The sequence below is a fragment of the Mastomys coucha genome, unplaced genomic scaffold (genome assembly GCF_008632895.1).
Source record: "Mastomys coucha isolate ucsf_1 unplaced genomic scaffold, UCSF_Mcou_1 pScaffold23, whole genome shotgun sequence".
Taxonomy (NCBI): Eukaryota; Metazoa; Chordata; class Mammalia; order Rodentia; family Muridae; genus Mastomys; species Mastomys coucha.
Window position 1 is genome coordinate 92,635,633 of NW_022196906.1, and position 19,941 is coordinate 92,655,573.

The 19,941-nt window shown below is 42.1% G+C and overlaps 1 protein-coding gene across 2 annotated transcripts in view; it reads right to left on the reverse strand.

Moving 5' to 3' along the window:
• The window catches only part of Pik3cb (phosphatidylinositol-4,5-bisphosphate 3-kinase catalytic subunit beta), a 106,810-nt gene that overhangs the window by 47,899 nt on the left and 38,970 nt on the right, over nt 1-19,941 (reverse strand). For both annotated transcript variants that reach the window (XM_031346283.1, XM_031346284.1), the window contains exons 4-8: nt 18,834-19,059; nt 9,671-9,894; nt 7,737-7,913; nt 4,573-4,743; nt 3,189-3,266 (exon numbers count right to left, since the gene is read on the reverse strand). In XM_031346283.1, coding sequence (XP_031202143.1) covers nt 3,189-3,266; nt 4,573-4,743; nt 7,737-7,913; nt 9,671-9,894; nt 18,834-19,059 — 876 coding nt within the window. The remainder of the gene's footprint in view (nt 1-3,188; nt 3,267-4,572; nt 4,744-7,736; nt 7,914-9,670; nt 9,895-18,833; nt 19,060-19,941) is intronic.

Here is a 19,941-nt window from a genome sequence, read left to right on the forward strand (position 1 = left end):
TAAACCAGACTTTTCTCAATGCACAGAGATCCGCCTGCCTCTGCCTCTTCTGTGCTGGGATTAAAGGCATGTGCTACCACCACCTAGCCGCTCTGAATTTCTTAATCAAAACCCTTTCCACGAAAAAAAAAAATCAAATCAAGGATAAGATAGTTTGAAGTAATTCTCGCAAACATTTAAGCAAGAAAAATTGCCACACATTACTTTATTGAGAAAGTAGACAAGGCGGGGGGGGGGGTTGGAAAGATGGGTCAGCGGGTTAACACTTGCTGCAGTTCCAAAGGACTTGAATTACATTACCAGCACCCAGGCAGGGTGGCTCACAATGGCCTGTAACTCCAGCTCCAAGAGGTTCAACACCACTGGACTCTTAGGGAACTGGGACACTTGTGACATCATACATACAAATTTTTTAAAATATTGAAAGACCAGGCCGTGGTGATGTATAACTTTAATCCCAACACTAGCGAGGTAAAGGCAGGAGAATCTCTTAAGTTCGAAGCCAACTAAGTCTACAGATGGAGTTCTAGGACAGCCACCCTATCTTTAAAAAACAAACAAAACAACAAAATTAAAGAAAAGGAAGAATTCTCCACTTTATGCATCTGACCATTGTCTGCCTGTCTATAAAGCAATTCCTACTCACACATCCATCTGTGCATTTATCCTACACATGCCAGACAAGTGATTCCACTGAACTCCATCCAAACCCTTCTCACCCCATTTGGGCCAACACTATCCTGATACAAAGGAGAAGATGTAAGGAAGTAAGTCAGCCAGGTGATACATGCTTCTAAATAATGGTGAGGCTGTAAGAGGCAGGAAGGCCTCTGCAAGTTCCTGGGCTGCAGTATAATACTCCTGCCTGGCCCACTCCCTGAAAGAAAAATGTCGTCCAGCAGTTTTCATGAGCAAAAATGAAAACCTACAGACTATCCATCAAGTCTCGTAACTTGTAAAAGACATGTTTTTCTCATGCCATAGGACGGGAACCGAAAGGCTGACTCTTCCAGGTCTTTAGCCAGACTTCAGAATGGTCTGTCATGAACACCGGGGGTTCTCAGCCTTTCTGACTCTGACAAGAACTTAACTACTGGCTTCCTTGGGGCTCCTCCAGCTTGTCAACTTTGCTGATCCTGAGGTGGCACTGTATACTTCCAAATCCTCTCAAGCCAGATCTTCCTATTAGCCACCAAATACATTTGTGTGTTCTCATGTATCTGTGATACATGTCAACAGTCATGTGTAGGCATGCAGTGATCCCTCAGGCACTCACACACCCATCTCTTCTGTTTGTAATGCGCACCTCAGCCAAAGGAGTCAGGAAAGAAAGGCTGGGAAAATACAAAGTGACTGCTTTTCTTGGTTTGTTTTTTATTTTTTATTAGCACAGAACTAAAGCACCTAACCTTCTAGGAATCTGCATCTGCAGGAAACACTGTCCTTGTTTCTCTTTAGTTTATTCTATGGTGTCATGAGATGGGAGGAAAAGAGAATCAGACAAACAAGGTGGTGGGTGGGTGGGGAAACACACACTAAGTAGCATGTCATCAAGCACATTTCTTCTCTCCACAACGAATCTACAACTGATGGAAAATGACAAAGCTGTGGACCTAAAATACTAAGGACTCATTCTGCCACTAACAAAGAAGTGATGTATAATGTGCTAGAGAAAAATAAAAAAACATGCTGAACGCTTGATTAATCTTCTGGAAGAAAGTAAAAGAGCTGTTATTATTAAATAATAATAAAGAACCACAAAAGCAGCAAAGACCTAGTAGGACAGCCAGATGGCTCAGCAAGCAGTGGTGTCAGTGGCTAAGCACCATGACCTCTGGGACCCACGGGGGAAGGAGAAAAGCAATGTCTGACCAAACCACCCTCTGACTTCACAGGCATGCCATGGAGCAAGTGTGCATGCACTGACACACACAATCAGTAAATAAAATGTAGTAAGTTTTTAAAGAAATAAAAAACTGCTCAGTAATGGGGGCTGGCTTATCATGTGCAAGGCCCCAGGACCAACACCCAACAGAGGTAAAAAACAACCAATACCAAACAAAGAACTGATATAAGTTTTAGAAGTCACACAGTAGCCTCCAGAGGCCAGGATGCAGCCCTGTCTGTATGTCTGTACATCACGTATCTGTAAGGAAATAAATAACTGGGTAAAAGCACACACATATGTAGAATACAAAATATACACTACGTCCCGAAGGATCTGACTATATAAATTCTGCCTATACATCTTTCCAGACTGGTTTAAATTCTTGGTCCTCCTGTAAGAGCTGGGATTACAGGCCCATAGCACCACTTTCTACCACCGTGTTTGGGTCCTGCTTTTAAGAATGAAATCCAGGGGCGGTAGTGGCGCACGCCTTTAATCCCAGCACTTGGGAGGCAGAGGCAGGCAGATTTCTGAGTTTGAGGCCAGCCTGGTCTACAGAGTGAGTTCCAGGACAGCCAGGGCTATACACAGAAACCCTGTCTTGAAAAAAACAGCAACAACAACAACAACAACAAAAACAAAAAACAAAACAAAACAAAAAACAAAAAAAAAAGAGGAATAAAAGAGAAAGAAAACATAATAAAATTGTAAATTAGAAGGAAAAGATACCATTAAAACAAAAAACATTAGCAAAGTACAAATCTATGCAGTTTAAAAAGAAAACTGAGCTGAGAATAAGACAAAAGCCCTTATGTTAATACCATCTGCTCAAACAATATCTTGAAGCTGTACACATCTAACATATAAATACAGCAAATGCTTACTATATCCAGTAAGCAAACAGGGCTGTCAGTCAGTACACAAGCTTCTTTCTGCCCCAGTTCCTGATCTAAAGAGAGATTTTCCTCTGTGATATACACTAAGAAAATATGTAGGCTTTCCAATGAATCTCTAACCAAATAATTCTTTAAAATTAAAAAGCTGTTGGGCAAAGAAGTTCATGCACAGTAATTCAGCACTTGGTTGGCAGAGGCAGATATCAAGGAGTTCAAGGCCAGCTTCAGCTACACAGCTAATTTGAGGCCAGTCTGGATTATATGAGCCTCTGTCTCACAAAGAGAGACAGACAGAATACTCAGTGGTTTGACCACAAGCTGCCAGACTCTAGGAATGATGCCACAGAGCTCCTGAAATAGACAAATAAGTGCTCAAGACCATTCACCTCTTCACAAGTACTCACTTTCACGGTTTCTTCTGTATTCAGCTTATTTCCTTTTACCAAGACAATTTGGAAAGGGTTGTTGTTGTCCCAGACATGCTGCAAAAGAACAAAATAAACACAGAGGCTTTTAGTGAAAGACATGAATATGACATGATAGCTGGGTGGCTCCACATGTCACCCCGACCAAAGCTACAGTCATGAGGAGGAAACCTCGGTGGAGAATGTTTCCACAGGATCTGGCTGGAGGCAAGCCTGTGGTGCTTTTTCTAGATTGCTGTGGAAGGATCCAGGCCACTGTAGGTAGTGCTGCCCCTAGGCTGGTGGTCCTGGATTCTACAGGAAAGCAGGCTGAGCAGGCTGAGCAGGCCATGAGGAGTAAGCACTCCTTCATGGACAGCATCAGCTCCTGCCATCAGGCTCCTGCAGTTTGAGTTCCTGCTTTGGCTTCTCCCAGTGTACTATGACTCAGGATATGTAAGGCAAACAAACCCTTTCCTCCTCAAGCTGCTCTTGGTTGTGGTGTGCAATCACAATGGTAACCCTAACTAGGCATGAAGTCTTCCAGCTCTCATACAGCACAATGCTGTGAAAACAGCTCTGATCTAACAAGTAAGAACCACACAGATTTCCAGGAAAGACGGTGCATACCTTTCATCCCAGAACTCCAGAGGCAGAAGCAGGTGGATCTCTAAGTTCCAGGAAAGTCTGGCTTACAATACAGAGAGTTCTGGGATAGCTAGGGCTACACACAAAGAAACCCTATCCAGAGCTCCATCCCCCGCCAAAAATCATAAATATCAAATGAAGCACTACTGTCACTTGATTTCTGTATCTGTTAATGCTAAGAAATGAAGTGAAGGAGAGAGGTAGGCAGAGAGCAAAGGGGGATGTGTTGGAACCTATCTGTAATTCCAGAACACAGAAAGCTAAGGCAGGATGATTATGATTGTCTTGGGTGTAAACAAGTTCCATGCCAGCCTGAACCCACAATGGAACACTGGTTTTAACCCCCATAGCCATCCCCAAAACTGTCCTAACAGACTGAGCTGACAGAAATGAAATAAGCTGCTGGGGATTTCTAACCCTCAAGCTGGGGACCTGAGCTACAAACACGACTGAGAAAAACAAACAAAATAGAAATATACTGCCTATTCAGATATCTCGTGTCCTGTGTCTCAAGCTAATAAAGTATAATGTCTAATCTGATAGTATTTGGTGAGGGGGCACGAAAAATGCCATGCAGAAAAAAAGCTATTTTTCAAGTAAATGGTGATGAACTTTTGGCAAAGATGTTGATTTTCACAGAAGGAGAAGTGAGCAAAGGAAATGGGTCTGAGACTTAGCACACAAACTGAAAATCACATGGCTTTGGGGTTACCAAAGGCTGACACAGGAAACTTACAGAAATAACTCGTGTTTTCTTTGGTGGCAAAGGGAGAGGGAGGTTGGATGAGTTTCGGTTGATGGCAGCCTCTATGGCAATCATTTCTTGTTCATACATTTTCTTGATCTTACAACATTCCACAAGGATGAAATGGGGCAGGGTCCTATTCATTACACAATTCCGGATATACTGCAATAGCAAGAGAGGCGAAGGTAGAGATCTTCAGGCATCATTTAAATCAACAAAGAAAATTAATATGAACAATACTATACTAAATGTACAGTATAGGTATATGTTACTCAACTTAGTGTCAAGAATATAATCATTTAAAATCACAACACAGAGCCGGGCAGTGGTGGCACACGCCTTTAATCCCAGCACTTTGGAGGCAGAGGCAGGCAGATTTCTGAGTTCGAGGCCAGCCTGGTCTACAGAGTGAGTTCCAGGGCAGCCAGGGCTACACAGAGAAACCCTGTCTCAAAAAACAAAATAAAACAAAAAAATGAAAATCACAACACAGGAAAGCTGGAGATGCAGCAGTGAATGGATGCTCCCGGGAACCCTGCAGCCACTGTGGCCGCTGTGGGCACTTTATATACATGGTGCACATATGTGCATAGGGCAAACTCCCATACATATAATATAACAATAATGTTAAAACTAGTACAATACAGGAGTCGGTTAGATGGCTCAGCAGATAAAGGCACTAGTCACCAACCTGATGACTCATGTGCAGCCCTGACTACACGGTGGTAGGAGAGAAACAACTCCCAAAAGTTGTTCCCTGACCTCCATAAGCACACTCTGGTGCACACAAATACACACAAAACAAATAAATGAAAAAGTTATAAAATCATAGCACAGCACAGCATGGTGATGCATCCTTGTGGTACACTGTTGAGAAACTAAACCCAGAGGTACACAAGTTTGAGGTCAGCATAAGAAACAGTAGGTTACCTCAGTATGAGCAAGAGGCCCTGTCTCTGAAGATTTATGGGCCAAAGATGGAGTTTGGAGGTAGATCATTGCCTACTAGGTGCAAGAAACCCTGTCTAATTGTTAGCATCAAACACACCATCAACAACAAAAAACGCACATAAAATAACCACTGTTAATTGAGTACCCAATTACCTAGTAATAGAGAGAGAGACACATATTATGGTTATTCTTAATAACAGTCTTCAAGGGACCAAGTTCCATTTCACAGGTCGTGGCAATGAAAATCAGACCTCATATCTCTAAGAGCCAAATATAAATCTATTTGTCTGATGCCCAAGTCACACACTGGCCAATCAGCCAGAAATGGTCTAAGTGGTTCACTCCAGAGGATGCCTGAGGTGGCCCTTTGCAGCACAGGATTCTAGGTAAGCATTACCAGCCATTTACCCAGTCTTTCAGACTAAGGTTGTTTTATTTTCATAAACCAGGAGGCTCCACAAAAGATAAATTTTTTAAAAAGCGACTATTCCTATTGCCTAAGATTACAAGTATATATTAAATCCTATGAATTCCTGAAATTCTTCTATGGACCCAAAGCTTGATGCAACTTGTTCTATACTAGCCTGATGGAGGACGCCTTGTGCTTCCAGGTTGCTTACCATGCACTTCCTTCCTTCTTCCTGCTCAGCCAGAGCTCAATTGCTTACTTACCCAGAGCTGTGCACATAAGCTGTCCTGTCCTAGCCCCCTTCCTAAACAAGAGGACACAACCTTAACAGACAGTATAAAATTCTGTTACCTGTTAAATGAATCTCAACCCATTTTCTCTTTGGACACTTGAAACAAGAGATCAAATAGCTTGGACTGGTTGCTGATTCCAGACCTCTTGCCTCTGCCTGTCCACTGCTAGGAGCATGAATACACTGCCACAGCTGGCTTCAACACTTCCTTCTCATACAGATATCTCTCATCATGTGGCACCTCCACACTCCCCACGATAGCTAACTCACTTGTATAGCTCAACAGCTGGAGGCTGAAGCAGGATTACATCCCTGTGGGCTAGAGAGCGGAACCTTGGTCTCAAAGACCTAACACTACCACAAAATGGAACAGAAGCCAGCCAACTAACCAACCCACCCTAGGCTTTAAGCTGTTCTACAGACCTGTATGTAGCTTGGCCCTTTTTCACTTACTGCTCCTATAACAACCACCTTTCAGTTTTCAAATCAATACAGTATATTAAGCTCCTTGATGACAAAGCCAAACCTTCTGGTAAAGAAATCTCAAGGTAATTAGACAGTGGAAACCACATGCTCAAATTACAGAAGGCCCTGGGTTCAATACCCGGGAACAACAAAAGAAACAAAAAGCTAAAAGAATCCTTTTCTTTTAAAAGGTGTGTGTGTGTGTGTGTGTGTGTGTGTGTGTGTGTGTGTGTGTGTGTTGTGTATATGTGTGTGTGTGTTGTGTGTATGTGTGTGTGTTGTGTGTGTGTATGTGTGTTGTGTGTATGTGTGTGTGTAATGTATGTGTGTGTATGTGTGTGTGTGTTGTGTGTATGTGTGTGTGTGTTGTGTGTGTATGTGTGTGTGTGTTGTGTGTGTATGTGTGTGTGTGTGTGTGTGTGTTGTGTATGTGTGGTGACTGTGGAGATCAGAGGACAACTCTGTAGAGTCAGTTCTCTCCATCCTCCTTTACAGGGGATCCTGTGAGCAAACTCCGTCCCTCAGCAGAGCCAAGTGATCACCTTTACTGCTAAGTCATCTTGCTAGCCCTTAAAAAAAAAAAAAACAACTTCACTGTTTCTATGAGATGCTTACAAGTATCTATTTAAACACAAGTATCTATTTAAACAAGAAGGGTTTTTTTTTCCTTCATCCAGAATATAACTCTTAAATATGTTTGAAAAAATGTAATAAGCAGCTGTACATAACACAGTTAGGATCCCATGCTGCAGGAAATCAATGTTAAGCACTGAAATAATTCACCAGCAGAAAGCAAACATACAGACACATATTCACACGCACAATCACTGTCCAAAGCAAACATAAATGGGAAGAAAAAAAACACTTGCCAAAACTTTCGTAACAATCACCTAGGAGCGGGGTCCAGTGATAGATGTTTATTATATAATTCTGTAAAATTTTCTGTAGGTTCCAAATGTTCAGTCAGCTATAGGCACTTCCTTAAAGATCTGGAAGGTAAAGGCACCTGCTGCAGTGACAGTCACTTACTATACATACCTGGAACTGAATTAGTGGATGATCCCCAAACACATACTCCACTCTCCCGCTGACCTGTAACACATAGTCACAGGGGCTGGCTTCTTCCTTTCCACGAATAGTGAGGCGTTTCTGGATTGCCAATTCATTTATTTTTATAGGACTCAAATTGGGAGACACTTGGAAACTAAATACATCCTAAAAGAGGGGAAGGCAGAAAATGTGACACATGTTTTTATATTTGCTGGGAGAACACAATTGTGCTCAGATGTTCTATATGCTAAACATGTACACACTTATAATTTGTTCTCTGATAATTTAGAAGTAATGTTATTGCATTCTGAATATCACAGCTCCCAAGGTAAAATTAATATTCAGCTAAAATTGCTGGGCATAGTGGCATTCTCCTATAATCCTAGAATTTAAGCAGTAGAGCCAGAAGATCAGGAGTTCTGGGCCAGCTGGGATACTTTTGACCTGTATACTAAGTTTATTCTTTGGTTTGGAATCTTTGTTAATAAGAATATTTACTGGTCATTTAAAAAATATATTACTTGAGCAGACTCATAGTTTTATGAAAATAAAACAAATGTGATATATATTAACATATATATACATATATATGACATTGTTTTCTTATGCAAACATTATTTAAATGTCATAATCATTTGTTTTGTTTCAAAAAAAAACCCACACCAAAAATTAGCTGAAGTATATTCTCAGGTAAGAGGTCAATGGATAGTGTCCAATTAATTATTACAAAACCTGGGGCTAGGGGTAGAGCTTGGCAGCAGCCCACAGGCCTAGCATGATGGATTGGTTTGTTATTGTTGTTTGTTTTCAGTTTTGGAGACAGGGTTTCTGTGTGTGGCCCTGACTGTCCTAGTATTCACTCTGTAGTACAGGGTGGTCCTGAACTCAGAGATTTGCCTGCTTCTGACTCTGGAATAATAGGTGTGTACTACTATGCAACACAGACAAAAAAGTATATGTTGGTAACTGGTAAGAAAAGATTCATACCTTATTGCTGATTAACCTATCAATTAATGACTTCTGTCTAATTTTACCAACTATGGGGGCGGGGAGGGGAGAGAACTGCTAGAGTTTGAACCTATGGCCTTGTGTGCACTGGGTTAATACCCTACTTCTGAGCTACACAAGCAAACAACATCAAATAAAACAGCAATGGAGGGTCCAGTCCAAGTGTCTGCCTGGCAGGTGCTGTGCCATGGATTCAAATCCCAGTGCTGTATAAACCAGGCCAGGATGTATACTTGCAATTCCAGCAATGGGGACAGGAGACAGAAGATCAAACATTAAAGGCCATTCATGAGACATGACTAAGAAAAGAAAAGGAAAAAGGAAAAAGGAAAGGAGGGGGAGGAGCGGGGATGGGAAGGAAGAGGAGGGGAAGGAAGGACGAATCATGTAACTAGGCTTCCCCACCACCATTTAAAATATCTCTTTAAGAAGCCAGAGGGAAGTTTCAGCAGTATAGAGCACTGGCTGCTCCTGGAAAGGACCTGGGTTCAATTCCCAGCACCACATGGCAGCTCTCATTGTCTGTTACTGCAGTTCTAGAGGATCCAAAGCCATCTGGCCTCTGTGGACACCGGGCATGCAAATAGTACACACATATGCAGGCAAAACATTCCTACACATACAATAAAGTAAAAATAAAATGCCTCTTTAAATGTTTTGTTTCCTTTACAACTTTAAAAGGTAATTAAGAAGTGTGGTTTGACAACTCATTTTTATACTATTGCAACATGTCAAAAATGTTTGTACAAAGGCTATTACTTTAGACAATCCTACACAATTACAAACTAAGTCTATCAACTCTGCAAGTTTTCTTTGTAGTAGGGCTTTCTAAGCAAGAAGCACTTCTAAGAATGGAGTATCAGTAAAATCAGAGGCTCATTACAGAATTACATAAATACTATATCAAACACTACCTGGCTATTTTCAAAGTGCACAGCCACAACCAGCTTTCCTCCATAAAGTTTGTCTTCCAAGTTCTCCAGGACAGACGGCTCGTGCTCGGGCGGATACGTGTGCTTTAGCCAGTCAATCCAAGACAACCCCACTAGAGACTGAATCTTGTCCTCACTGAATTTGCGCATTTTCCTTCTAAATTCATTCACTTCTGGATCCTTCAAGGCATCAAACTCATGAAGGCCTAAAGAAATTTTGTGAATATGTTATATTTTTCGTAGCTAAAAATAATTGAAAGAGAAAAAAAACACAAAGTATCTTCAATACAAACTAATTTGGATTTTGTCTTTTACCAAGCAGATAAAACTGGGCAGGAGACTACCATGAAAGATGGCAAACTAACAGAGAAAATGGGCCTCATATGTAAAATATAAACTAAGACGGAGAAAATGGGTCTCATATGTAAAATATACATGCTGTTGGATCTCTAAAACACACACATTTAAAACATTATATAGAAATATAGGTAGGTTATTAATCTTATAACCATCAAAACTGAGCATGAAGGTAATATAATATAGGGAGAATTTGGGAGTGGAGGCAGAGGAACTACTACAAGTTTCAGGACAGTCTGGGCAATAGTCATGGCATACTACACTCAAAAAAGTAAAAATGTAATAAAAATGAAATTAATAATACAGAATTTTAAAAGAGTCATAGATTTTCCTGGATAGTCTTACACCTGTAAAAAAAAATTACTGTAAATTAGCAGTGGATTTTTTTTTTTTGTTAGAAACATTTGTACCCCACCCCCCAGCAAGCATGTATAAACAGCCACATATGCCCCAGGATAGCTATGAATGTGATCCAACACAAAACATTATGAAGAACTGGGGGGAAGAGTAACTTTTGCATCATTTGTGAGCATAAAGTCTTCAGGGGCTAACATCATGCCACCTACAATGGGGGTTTCTTAGAGTGCATTGTTCACATTCTTCTATTCACGGATAACAGGTTAACAGGAGAGGAAAGAGAAAACACCAACAGCAAACCCCAACCTCCTCACCATGTCCACCACCTCTTTCTGGGATGGGATGGAGGGGGGATCTAGGCTGCTCTCAAACTCAAATCCAAGCGGTCCTCATGCCGTGGCCTGCCTGCTAAGATTGCTGGATGCACTACCATGCCCAGCTCTAAATACCTTCTACATGTCTTCAAATTGTCTACCTGTCTGTTTCTGCAGCCATTAACCCAATCCTAGCCCTCAGCATCCCTCCCTCAGGTGATTATCACATATTCCACAGATTCCTTAGTGGAAAACTTTTAAGTTACATGTTTATTGATTTGGTGGAAGGGTACAGACACAGGTACACACACATGTACCCCCCCACACACACACACATACATGTTAAAAGACAGTCTGTGGGAGCCACTACCACCCCTACCATGTGGGTACCGGGAATCAACCTCAGGCTGTGAGATTTAATCTCCCGTGTCTACACTCAGTGGATGGCCTCCCAGCCTAACCTCTCGAATCTTACAGTCTTCACACACAGTCTGCACAAGATTTCCCAAGTGCAAAGCTGACCGTGGTACTTCCCATTTCAATTCAATAGGAAATTTCCTAGAGTGGAGCTGGGGAATATAGTTTAGTTGCTAAGAGTGTACCCTGCTTTTGCAGAGGCCCAAGCTTGCTCTCAGACCCTACTTTGGGGACAGAGGTAATGCCCATAACCACCTATAACTCCAGCTCCAGAGAATCTGATGCCCCCTCTTAGCCTCCACTAGCACCTGAACTCCCATACACATTCCCAAATACCCATTCTTTAACTTTTAAAAAAAAAAAAAGTCCCGGGGAACAGAAGTGGGATGAGAGTCCAAGCCATTATCTGGGCCAAGATGATGTTCATAGAGCCCAGATTACAGTGAACTCCAAAGGACCTGGCTCTCAGCTAAGACTGTAGTATCCCAATTCACAGCTTTCAGCTAACAGGCCTCTCAAATGTCATTGTTCTCTTTGGAGAGGTTTTCTCGTGTGAATGTTTATAACTTTTCCCATTCTGTTATATTATCAGGAAAGAAATTTCCAGCTTAGCAAAGATAGGATGATTCCTTCTACACGGATTAACATCCAGGGTCTGGGGCTGGCGAAATGGCTCAGCAGGTAAGAGCACTGACTACTCTTCCGAAGGTCCTGAGTTCGGACCTCCCAGCAACCACATGGTGGCTCACAACTATCCGTAATGAGATCTGACATCCTCTTCTGGTACATCTAAAGACAGCTACAGTGAATTGGGCCAGAGCGAGCAAGGCCGGAGAACAGCCACACACATGATGGCTCACGGCCATCAGTATAGCTACAGTGTACTCATACACATAGGATAAATCTTAAAAAAAACAAAAAACAAAAAAAATACAGATGGAATTTAAGGCATCATAGCAGGTTTAGTATCTGCCATGTGTTTCAAACTCGACATTTCACAAGATCTGAGAGATAATGGTATAACTACTGGGTCTGAACAATGACCAAGTGAAACAACAAGACAAGCACTGGTCACCACAAAGCAGTGCTGTCCTGAGTGAGGCTGCCTCTTGCTGTCTTTGTTATAATGACACATGAAAAGGAAGGAGGGGGGGTCCCAAGAGCTTAGGCGTATGTCTCCAACTTCTCCCTACTCTGGCTACTATATACCTAAGTAGTCTTTGCTGCTCCTAGTGGCCTTGTTCACCAACCACTATCAATTCTTGTTCTTCTTCGAGAAGGCCATCTTCCAGATCCCACTCCATTTGCTCACTTTCCTATAACCCCTTCATCTACAAACTCCTCATGAGCACCTGTTTAGAATCAGACTCCAGAGCAGCCTCGCTCGACTTACCAGTGCACTTGCCACAGCCCTCTGTGACTGGGCAGTGCATCCACTGCAGTCTAGTGTCTGCCTACTGATCCATTATTTCCCACCATGAGACCCATTCAACATGGCTACAATTCCAAGTATCCAACATGCACTAAGTGCAAAATCACTGTTGATTTGGTAATGACGTCTTCTTTAATGCATGTATGTAAGAGTTCATGCACATATGTGTACATATATGTAGGCTGGGACCAACAGACCATTTCATACACTGTTCTCAGCCCCTCCTCTGCCCTCCAGAGTAGGTAGCCCACAAGTCTCCAGGATGCTCTTGTCTCTGCCCCCTAAGGTCTGAGTGTACAAGCATTTGCTCAGTGTTTTGTTGTTGTTATTGTTTGTTTGGAACGGGGTCTCTCTATGTAGTGACAGCTGTCCTGGAACTTGCTATGTAGACCAGGCTGGCCTCGAACTCAAAAGATCTCCTCTGATGCTTCTACCCACCAGTGCTAGGATTAAAGGCCACACCTGGGCTAAGTATATTCTTTATATAAAGTAATGTTTTATGAGTTTTGAGAACCACTGCAAAAATCTTTCAAAAATGAAGTTTGGGGGCCAGCAAGATTGCTCAGTAAAAGATACTTAAGTAAAGATGCCAAGGCTGATAGCTCAAGCTGATTCCCAGAAATCACATGGAGGAAGGAGAGAATGGACTCCTACAATTTGTTCTCTGACCTCCATGTGTGCACTAACAAGCACACACATAAATAAATGCAAAAAAAAAAAATCTTTTAAATTAAATTTTGGAGCAAGTGTGATGGTGGGTAAGTGCTGGCTGCACAGGGCGGACGGGACGTTCAATGCCTGGAACTCAGAGAGGAGGGGGAAGAGCAATTTCCTGAGGTTGTCCTCAGACTCTGCACAAGCACTCTACATGCACAAATCCACACATTTATAAAACAACAACAAAAGTCTAATTTTTCTTTAAATTTTAGGACTAAGGTTAAGTGTGGTGGCATACTTGTGAGGCAAAAGCATGTGGGGCTCCATGAGCCCAAGACAAGCCTGGTCTACACAGTGAGCTCTGGGCATCCAGAAGGAAAAATAACACTCTTATCTTTAAAAACAATTATTATTTTTGTGGTGATGATGATGATGATGATGATGATGATGATGATGATGATGATGATGATGATGATGATGTAGTAAATCAGGGAAGAGCAGCCAGGCAGGGTGGCAAGTGTCTGTAATCTGAGGAATTTCGAAGGCTAAAGTAGTAAGATCTCAAATTTAAGACCAGTAAGGTCTACATAAGCTCATTCCAGGTCTGCCAAAGGAGAGGGTGAACAGCAGCTACAAACCCAACAACCTATAATGGCCTCCATCCTGCTCACAGCACAAGCTCGTGCTACCATTATCTGACTGGATTTAAGGCCTACTTCATAAGATGGGCCCCATACCCAACACTGCTTGGGTGACTAAAAACTTGTACCTAAAAAGTCCAAGGACCTAGGGGAAAACCAAATACTACTGTTCTACTAAAGGAATGTAGAAATAAAATGACTCCTAATTATATTCTGCTATACTCATGTCAGTGCCATGCCCAGCTATCACCAAAAAAGCTTCCTCCTGCAGCAGAAGGGAACAAATACAGGGACCTCACAGCCTGACAGTGTGCAGGAACACTCGGCCCTCAACAGTATGTCTCTAAAATCCCTTACCTCAGGACTCAGGAAAACTTGAGAAAACCTGGTGGAAAGAGTGTCAGAGCAGGGGGGGTGGGAGGGTGGAAGACACTAAGGAAACAAGGCTTTGCAAACAGTAAGACTGACACACAGAAGAACTCAAAGAGACTGGGGCAGCCTGCACAGGGCCTGCACAGGTCTACACCAGATGGGATGCTATGGCTGAAAGGAGAAGTGCACACATGCCCCCATCCCTAACCTAGAGCTATCTTCACTTGAAAACCAATTGCAAATGAAAAAAACAGTTTTCGGCTGGGCAGTAGTGGCGCACGCCTTTGATCCCAGCACTTGGGAGGCAGAGGCAGGCGGATTTCTGAGTTCGAGGCCAGCCTGGTCTACAAAGTGAGTTCCAGAACAGCCAGGGCTACACAGAGAAACCCTGTCTCGAAAAACAAAAAAACAAAAAAACAAAAAGAAAGAAAAAAGTTTTCTACAAGGAAGTCTTACTGAGGAAACAAACTACTATTTCTTCCTTTCTTTTTTAAAGACATGTATTTTATATGTATGAGTACACTGTCACCGTAGCTGTCTTCAGACACACCAGAAGAGGGCATCGGATCATTACAGATGCTGTGAGCCACCCTGTGGTTGTGGGATTTGAACCCAGGGCCTCTGGAAGAGCAGTCAGGGCTCTCATCTCTCCAGCCTAAGGAACTACTCTTTTTTTTTTTTTTAAGATTTATTTAGTTACTTTATGTAAGTACATGGCAGCTGTCTTTAGACACTTTTTCTTCTCTCCCTGGCCCCACTTGCTCCAGCCCAAAAATTTCTTTATTTATTGTATGTAAGTACAGTGTAGCTGTCTTCAGAAACCCCAGAAAAGGGCATCAGATTTCATTATGGATGGTTGTGAGCCACCATGTGGTTGCTGGGATTTGAACTCAGGACCTTCGGAACCACTGAGCCATCTATCTCTTCAGGCGCTAACAAACTACTCTTCATACCCAGCAGTAAATGGCCAACAAAAAACCAAAGTCAGTGACACTGTATCTTTGGAGGTTCTTTGTCTCACACCCTGTCAGAGCCTTTTAAAAAGCCCAGCAGGGTTGGGTGGTCACAAGTGAGTTTCCTTGGCTTTTCCCCTGTTCTGATTGGTTTGTTTTATCTTATATATCTTATTTATCACTATCCTTTAGATGCCTTTTTGTTTTCAAACTAGACAGAAAGAGGTGACTCCGAATGGGAAGGGAGGTAGGGAGAAACTGGGAGGAGTGAGAGACAAATTAGATTATATTATGTGAAAAAAAATCTATTTTCAATAAAATAAATTGGGCTGGAGAGATGACTCAGCAGTTAAGAGCACTGACTGTTCTTCCAGAGGTCCTGAGATCAATTCCTAGCAACCACAGGGTGGCTCACAACCATCTGTAATGGGATCTGATGCCCTCTTCTAAGATGGTGTACTCAATACATAAAATAAATAAAGTTTTTTTTAAAAAAATAAATAAGCTGGGCAGTGGTGGTGCACGCCTTTAATCCCAGCACTTGGGAGGCAGAGGCAGGTGGATTTCTGAGTTTGAGGCCAGCCTGGTCTACAGAGTAAGTTCCAGGACAGCCAAAACTACACAGAAAAACCCTGTCTCAAAAAAACAAAAATAAATAGACAGATAGATAGAGAGAGAGAGAGAGAGAGAGAGAGAGAGAGAGAGACAGACAGACAGACAGACAGACAGACAGACAGACAGAATAATTTTTTAAAAATTTCAAAAATTATAAAAAACAAACAAAAATTTGGGACTGGAGAATGTCTCAGTGACAATGAGCTTGCATAGCATTCATGAGGGGTTGGGACTGATTCCTAGGACTAACACTGACAGAGGACAAACGCCATTAATAACTTAAGCTAAGTAAGTTTAAGCCTAATTTTCTGTATACTTTCTTTTAGGATAATGATAGAAAACAGTGCGTGACATATATGCAATATTAGACTTAGAAGGCACAAGAAAACCCTATGATCACACTAAAAATGTTACTATAGTCCTACAGACTGGCAGGCAAGCTGGCAAGTAGCCAGTCTCATCCAGCACTAGTGAGTACAACCGTGGGAGGCTCAATCAAGCCAAGAGTTGGAAACCAGCCTGGGCAAGACACTTAACCCAGTCTCAAACAGAATAAAACCCAGACCTGGTGAGGGAGGGGCACTGAGTAGTGATGGTGCTCGGGATTGAACTCAGGGCCTGGCACATGTCTGCCTGGGAGTCTGCTTTACTGGGTGCTGTGGAAAGCTACGCATCGAAGCATGCCCGTTCACGGGAGGGAGCAGCCAGAGCACAAAGACCAACCCAGTAAATAATTATTTAGAATAAACAGTAAAGAAATCTCAAGCACACCATCCTGGAGGAAATGGTATTTTTAGCCTGCCCAGGGCCTTTCTGCTGTAAAAGTTCTATTGTTTTCTTTGGCAGAGGAGGGAGCAACCTTGTTCCTGAAGTTAAACTGAAGTAATTGTTTATTGTTTTCTCAGGAGGCATGACCTCACCCAGCCCTGGCTACAGTCACTATGGACAGCACCAACTGCAGACTGTTTAGGTATGAACAGTGAAGACTTGCTCTGAAACACAGACTTCTACATAAAAACTTTCAGTGTGTGATCTTAAAGAATTGCCAGATCTCCTAAGAAGCAATATTTATAAACAGTTGAGCATATAAACTGCTTAATTTGTGCTATAAATATTGTTTATTTCCTGATCAACTTGCAGAGCACATTACACAAAACACAGATGCAGTAAGTCAAAAGATAGTGCATGAAATATACTCTTTTGCTTTATATTCACGCTGGCACTGTACTGGATGGGTGAAGGCTGCGAGACCTAAGGACAGCACTGTTCCATTACACTGTAGATAAATCCTGAAGACAGGTTTAGCCCAATATCCTATGAAATATTTGTGTTTCCTATATTTTTATTTGCTAAAATTAATCAAGCTTAGGACAGTTAGTGTGGCTAGTTAATCCACATCTGAGATTAAGAGTAAGCTAAGTTTGGGTCTACTGGATGGCTTAGTGGATAAAGATGCTGACCACCAAGCCTAAAGACCCGAGTTCAATCCCCAGAATGTACTTGGTGGAAAACCTGCAAAAACCTTGTCCTATGACTTACACACACACACACACACACCACACACACACACGCACACAGAGAGAGAGAGAGACAGACAGACAGACACAGAGAGACACAGACAGAGAGACAGAGACACAGACAGAGAGATGGAGAGAGACAGAGAGAGTTAAGCAAATACCCTTACCCAAATAGATAATAAATGTAATAAAAAATTGGGGTGCTAGCTAAGCACCTTTCTTCTGCCCCAGAGAAAAGCTAACTTAAAGGAGGTGGCACTGTATTATGCTACCACAGTTAATCTCACCCAAGGAGGTAGTCAATCAAATCGAAAAAGCTCCAGAGACCTTCTGATTTGGGATTAATCTTCAAAGCCCTGCCCTTAGCAACCCCACGTAGTTCCTAAGTCGGATCAGCACTTTCTCTAAAGCATGATGTTGACAGACATTAAATCTTGTCTGCTAAGATTTCTATGGCAAGAGAGAATTAATTCCTCTGTGTCCTTAATTTCCTCCAGAAATTCTTCTCTTTTTTTGACAGGGTCTTGTGTAGCCCTTGGGTGCCTCCAACTTGCCATGTAGCTGAGGATGACTTTGAACTCCTGACCACTCCAGCATGAATCACCATGCCCATTATTGTTTGCTTGCTTGGATGGGGCTCAGGGATTCACTATCCTAGGCAAGCATTCTACCAACTGAGTGACACCTTCAGTCCCTAGAAATAATTTAAGAAATTGTGGATATATATTTGATATGAAGATAACTTCTAATTAAAAATAACCAGTAAAAAGAGCAAAAATTTGCCAAGAACATGAGTTAATTTATAGAAACATTAATCAACTTATGGTCTTAATTGGTAAATAATTATATATAAAATAAGCTGATATTAGGAGATGTTTATAGGTAGTTCATAAAAGATAAAAATCATCTATTAGGAAAGGGTTTCTCAGCCAAGAAAGGGAATGCATGCCTCTAATATCTGCACCCAAGAGGCTGAGGCAGGAGGAAGCAATTTTAACCTGTCTGTGTTTGAGACAGGGTCTCACAATGTATCACTGGGCAGGTCTATAAGGTGCTGTGCTGACTAGTCTGGCCTCTACCTCACAGAGTGCTGCATTAAAGGAACACATGACTACTCTCGGTGGACAGCAATCCAAGACCTCAGCTGGTCTACACAGGGAGACAGAAACAGATCTGGGCCATTCTATAAGACAGGTATTGGCGAATTTCTCAAATTACCTGAGATTTCTTTACCACTAATGGAAGACTAATACTTGTCTAAAATAAAAATAAACCAGTAGTAAAGAAAAGGTCATGAAATGCAGGCCCTTGGGTGCAGAGGCAGCATCACAAGGCCGGAGCTGTGTCACAACATTCAGCCTTCAGTTCTGCACAGACCTTATTCTCAAACCCTGAACATGTATCAGTCCATGGACTACACATTGATAATGATGCCTTAAGACATACTTACATGTTAATACACAGAACAAAGAAAGACAAAGTTAACACTTCATACTGAAAACTCATGAGTTACCTTTTCCTATAAGAACTCCAATTTTTGAGTCCAATTTTTCTGCTGGGTCACAGCTTCTAGTCACTAGTTTGAGAACTGGAAGAAAAGGTCTGACATCACAAAGTCTTCGTGTTTCATCTTCAAGTTCCTCGTACACGGCAGTTTGATTCACACATGCAAACATATAGGAGTCAATATCCATAAGGAGGTTAAACATTGGGTAGTTGTGAACTTGCTTCCATAACATCTGCAGGGAAATATAGTAAAACTTTAACTGGAATGCTGGCACACATGCACAGAGATAGAAATACAATGATGCCCACTGCCAGTCTGAAAAGTCAAAACTCATGGGGTTAGACACAACCCCCAATCAACAACACTGGCTGGGAGAGAGGTACACCTTTAACCCCAGCACTTGTGAAGCAAGGACATGTGGATCTCTGTGAGTTCAAGGGCAGCCAGGGTTGTGACATAGACCTGACCTTGAAAAAAACAAAAAGGGGTTGGGGGAGAGAAAAAGAACACTGGTTGCTCTTTCAGGAGCACTCAGGTTCAATAGCCAGTGCCACACTCAGTTCACAGCCATCTGAAACTCCAGTCCCAGGGCATCCAACCCCTTCTTCTGACCTCTGTAGACACTGCAAGCATGTCATGCACAGACATACATGCAGGGAAAACACCCATACACATAAAATAAATTTAATACTTGCAAAAAGTCAACTCCTAGAGAAGCTAAATGTTTAGTAGTAAGGACCAGATAACTGAATTACATAATAAGCTAATAAAAACAGAAATAAAAACCCGATTTGGGAATTTATGCCACAGAGATTAATTAGTGGTTCTCTTTTGGCTGGGTGGGGATATAATTTTATATGTGGATAACCTCTCTCTCTCTCTCTCTCTCTCTCTCTCTCTCTCTCTCTCTCTCTCTCTCTCTCTCTCTCTCTCTCTTTCTGTTTTGGTTTTTCGAGATAGGGTTTCTCTGCGTAGCCCCAGCTGTCCTGGAACTCACTCTGTATATCAGGCTGGCCTCGAACTCAGAAATCTGCCTGCCTCTGCTGGGTATTAAAGGTGTGTACCACCACTGCCCAGCTGTGGACAAGATCTCAAATGGTAGCTCAGGCTGTCC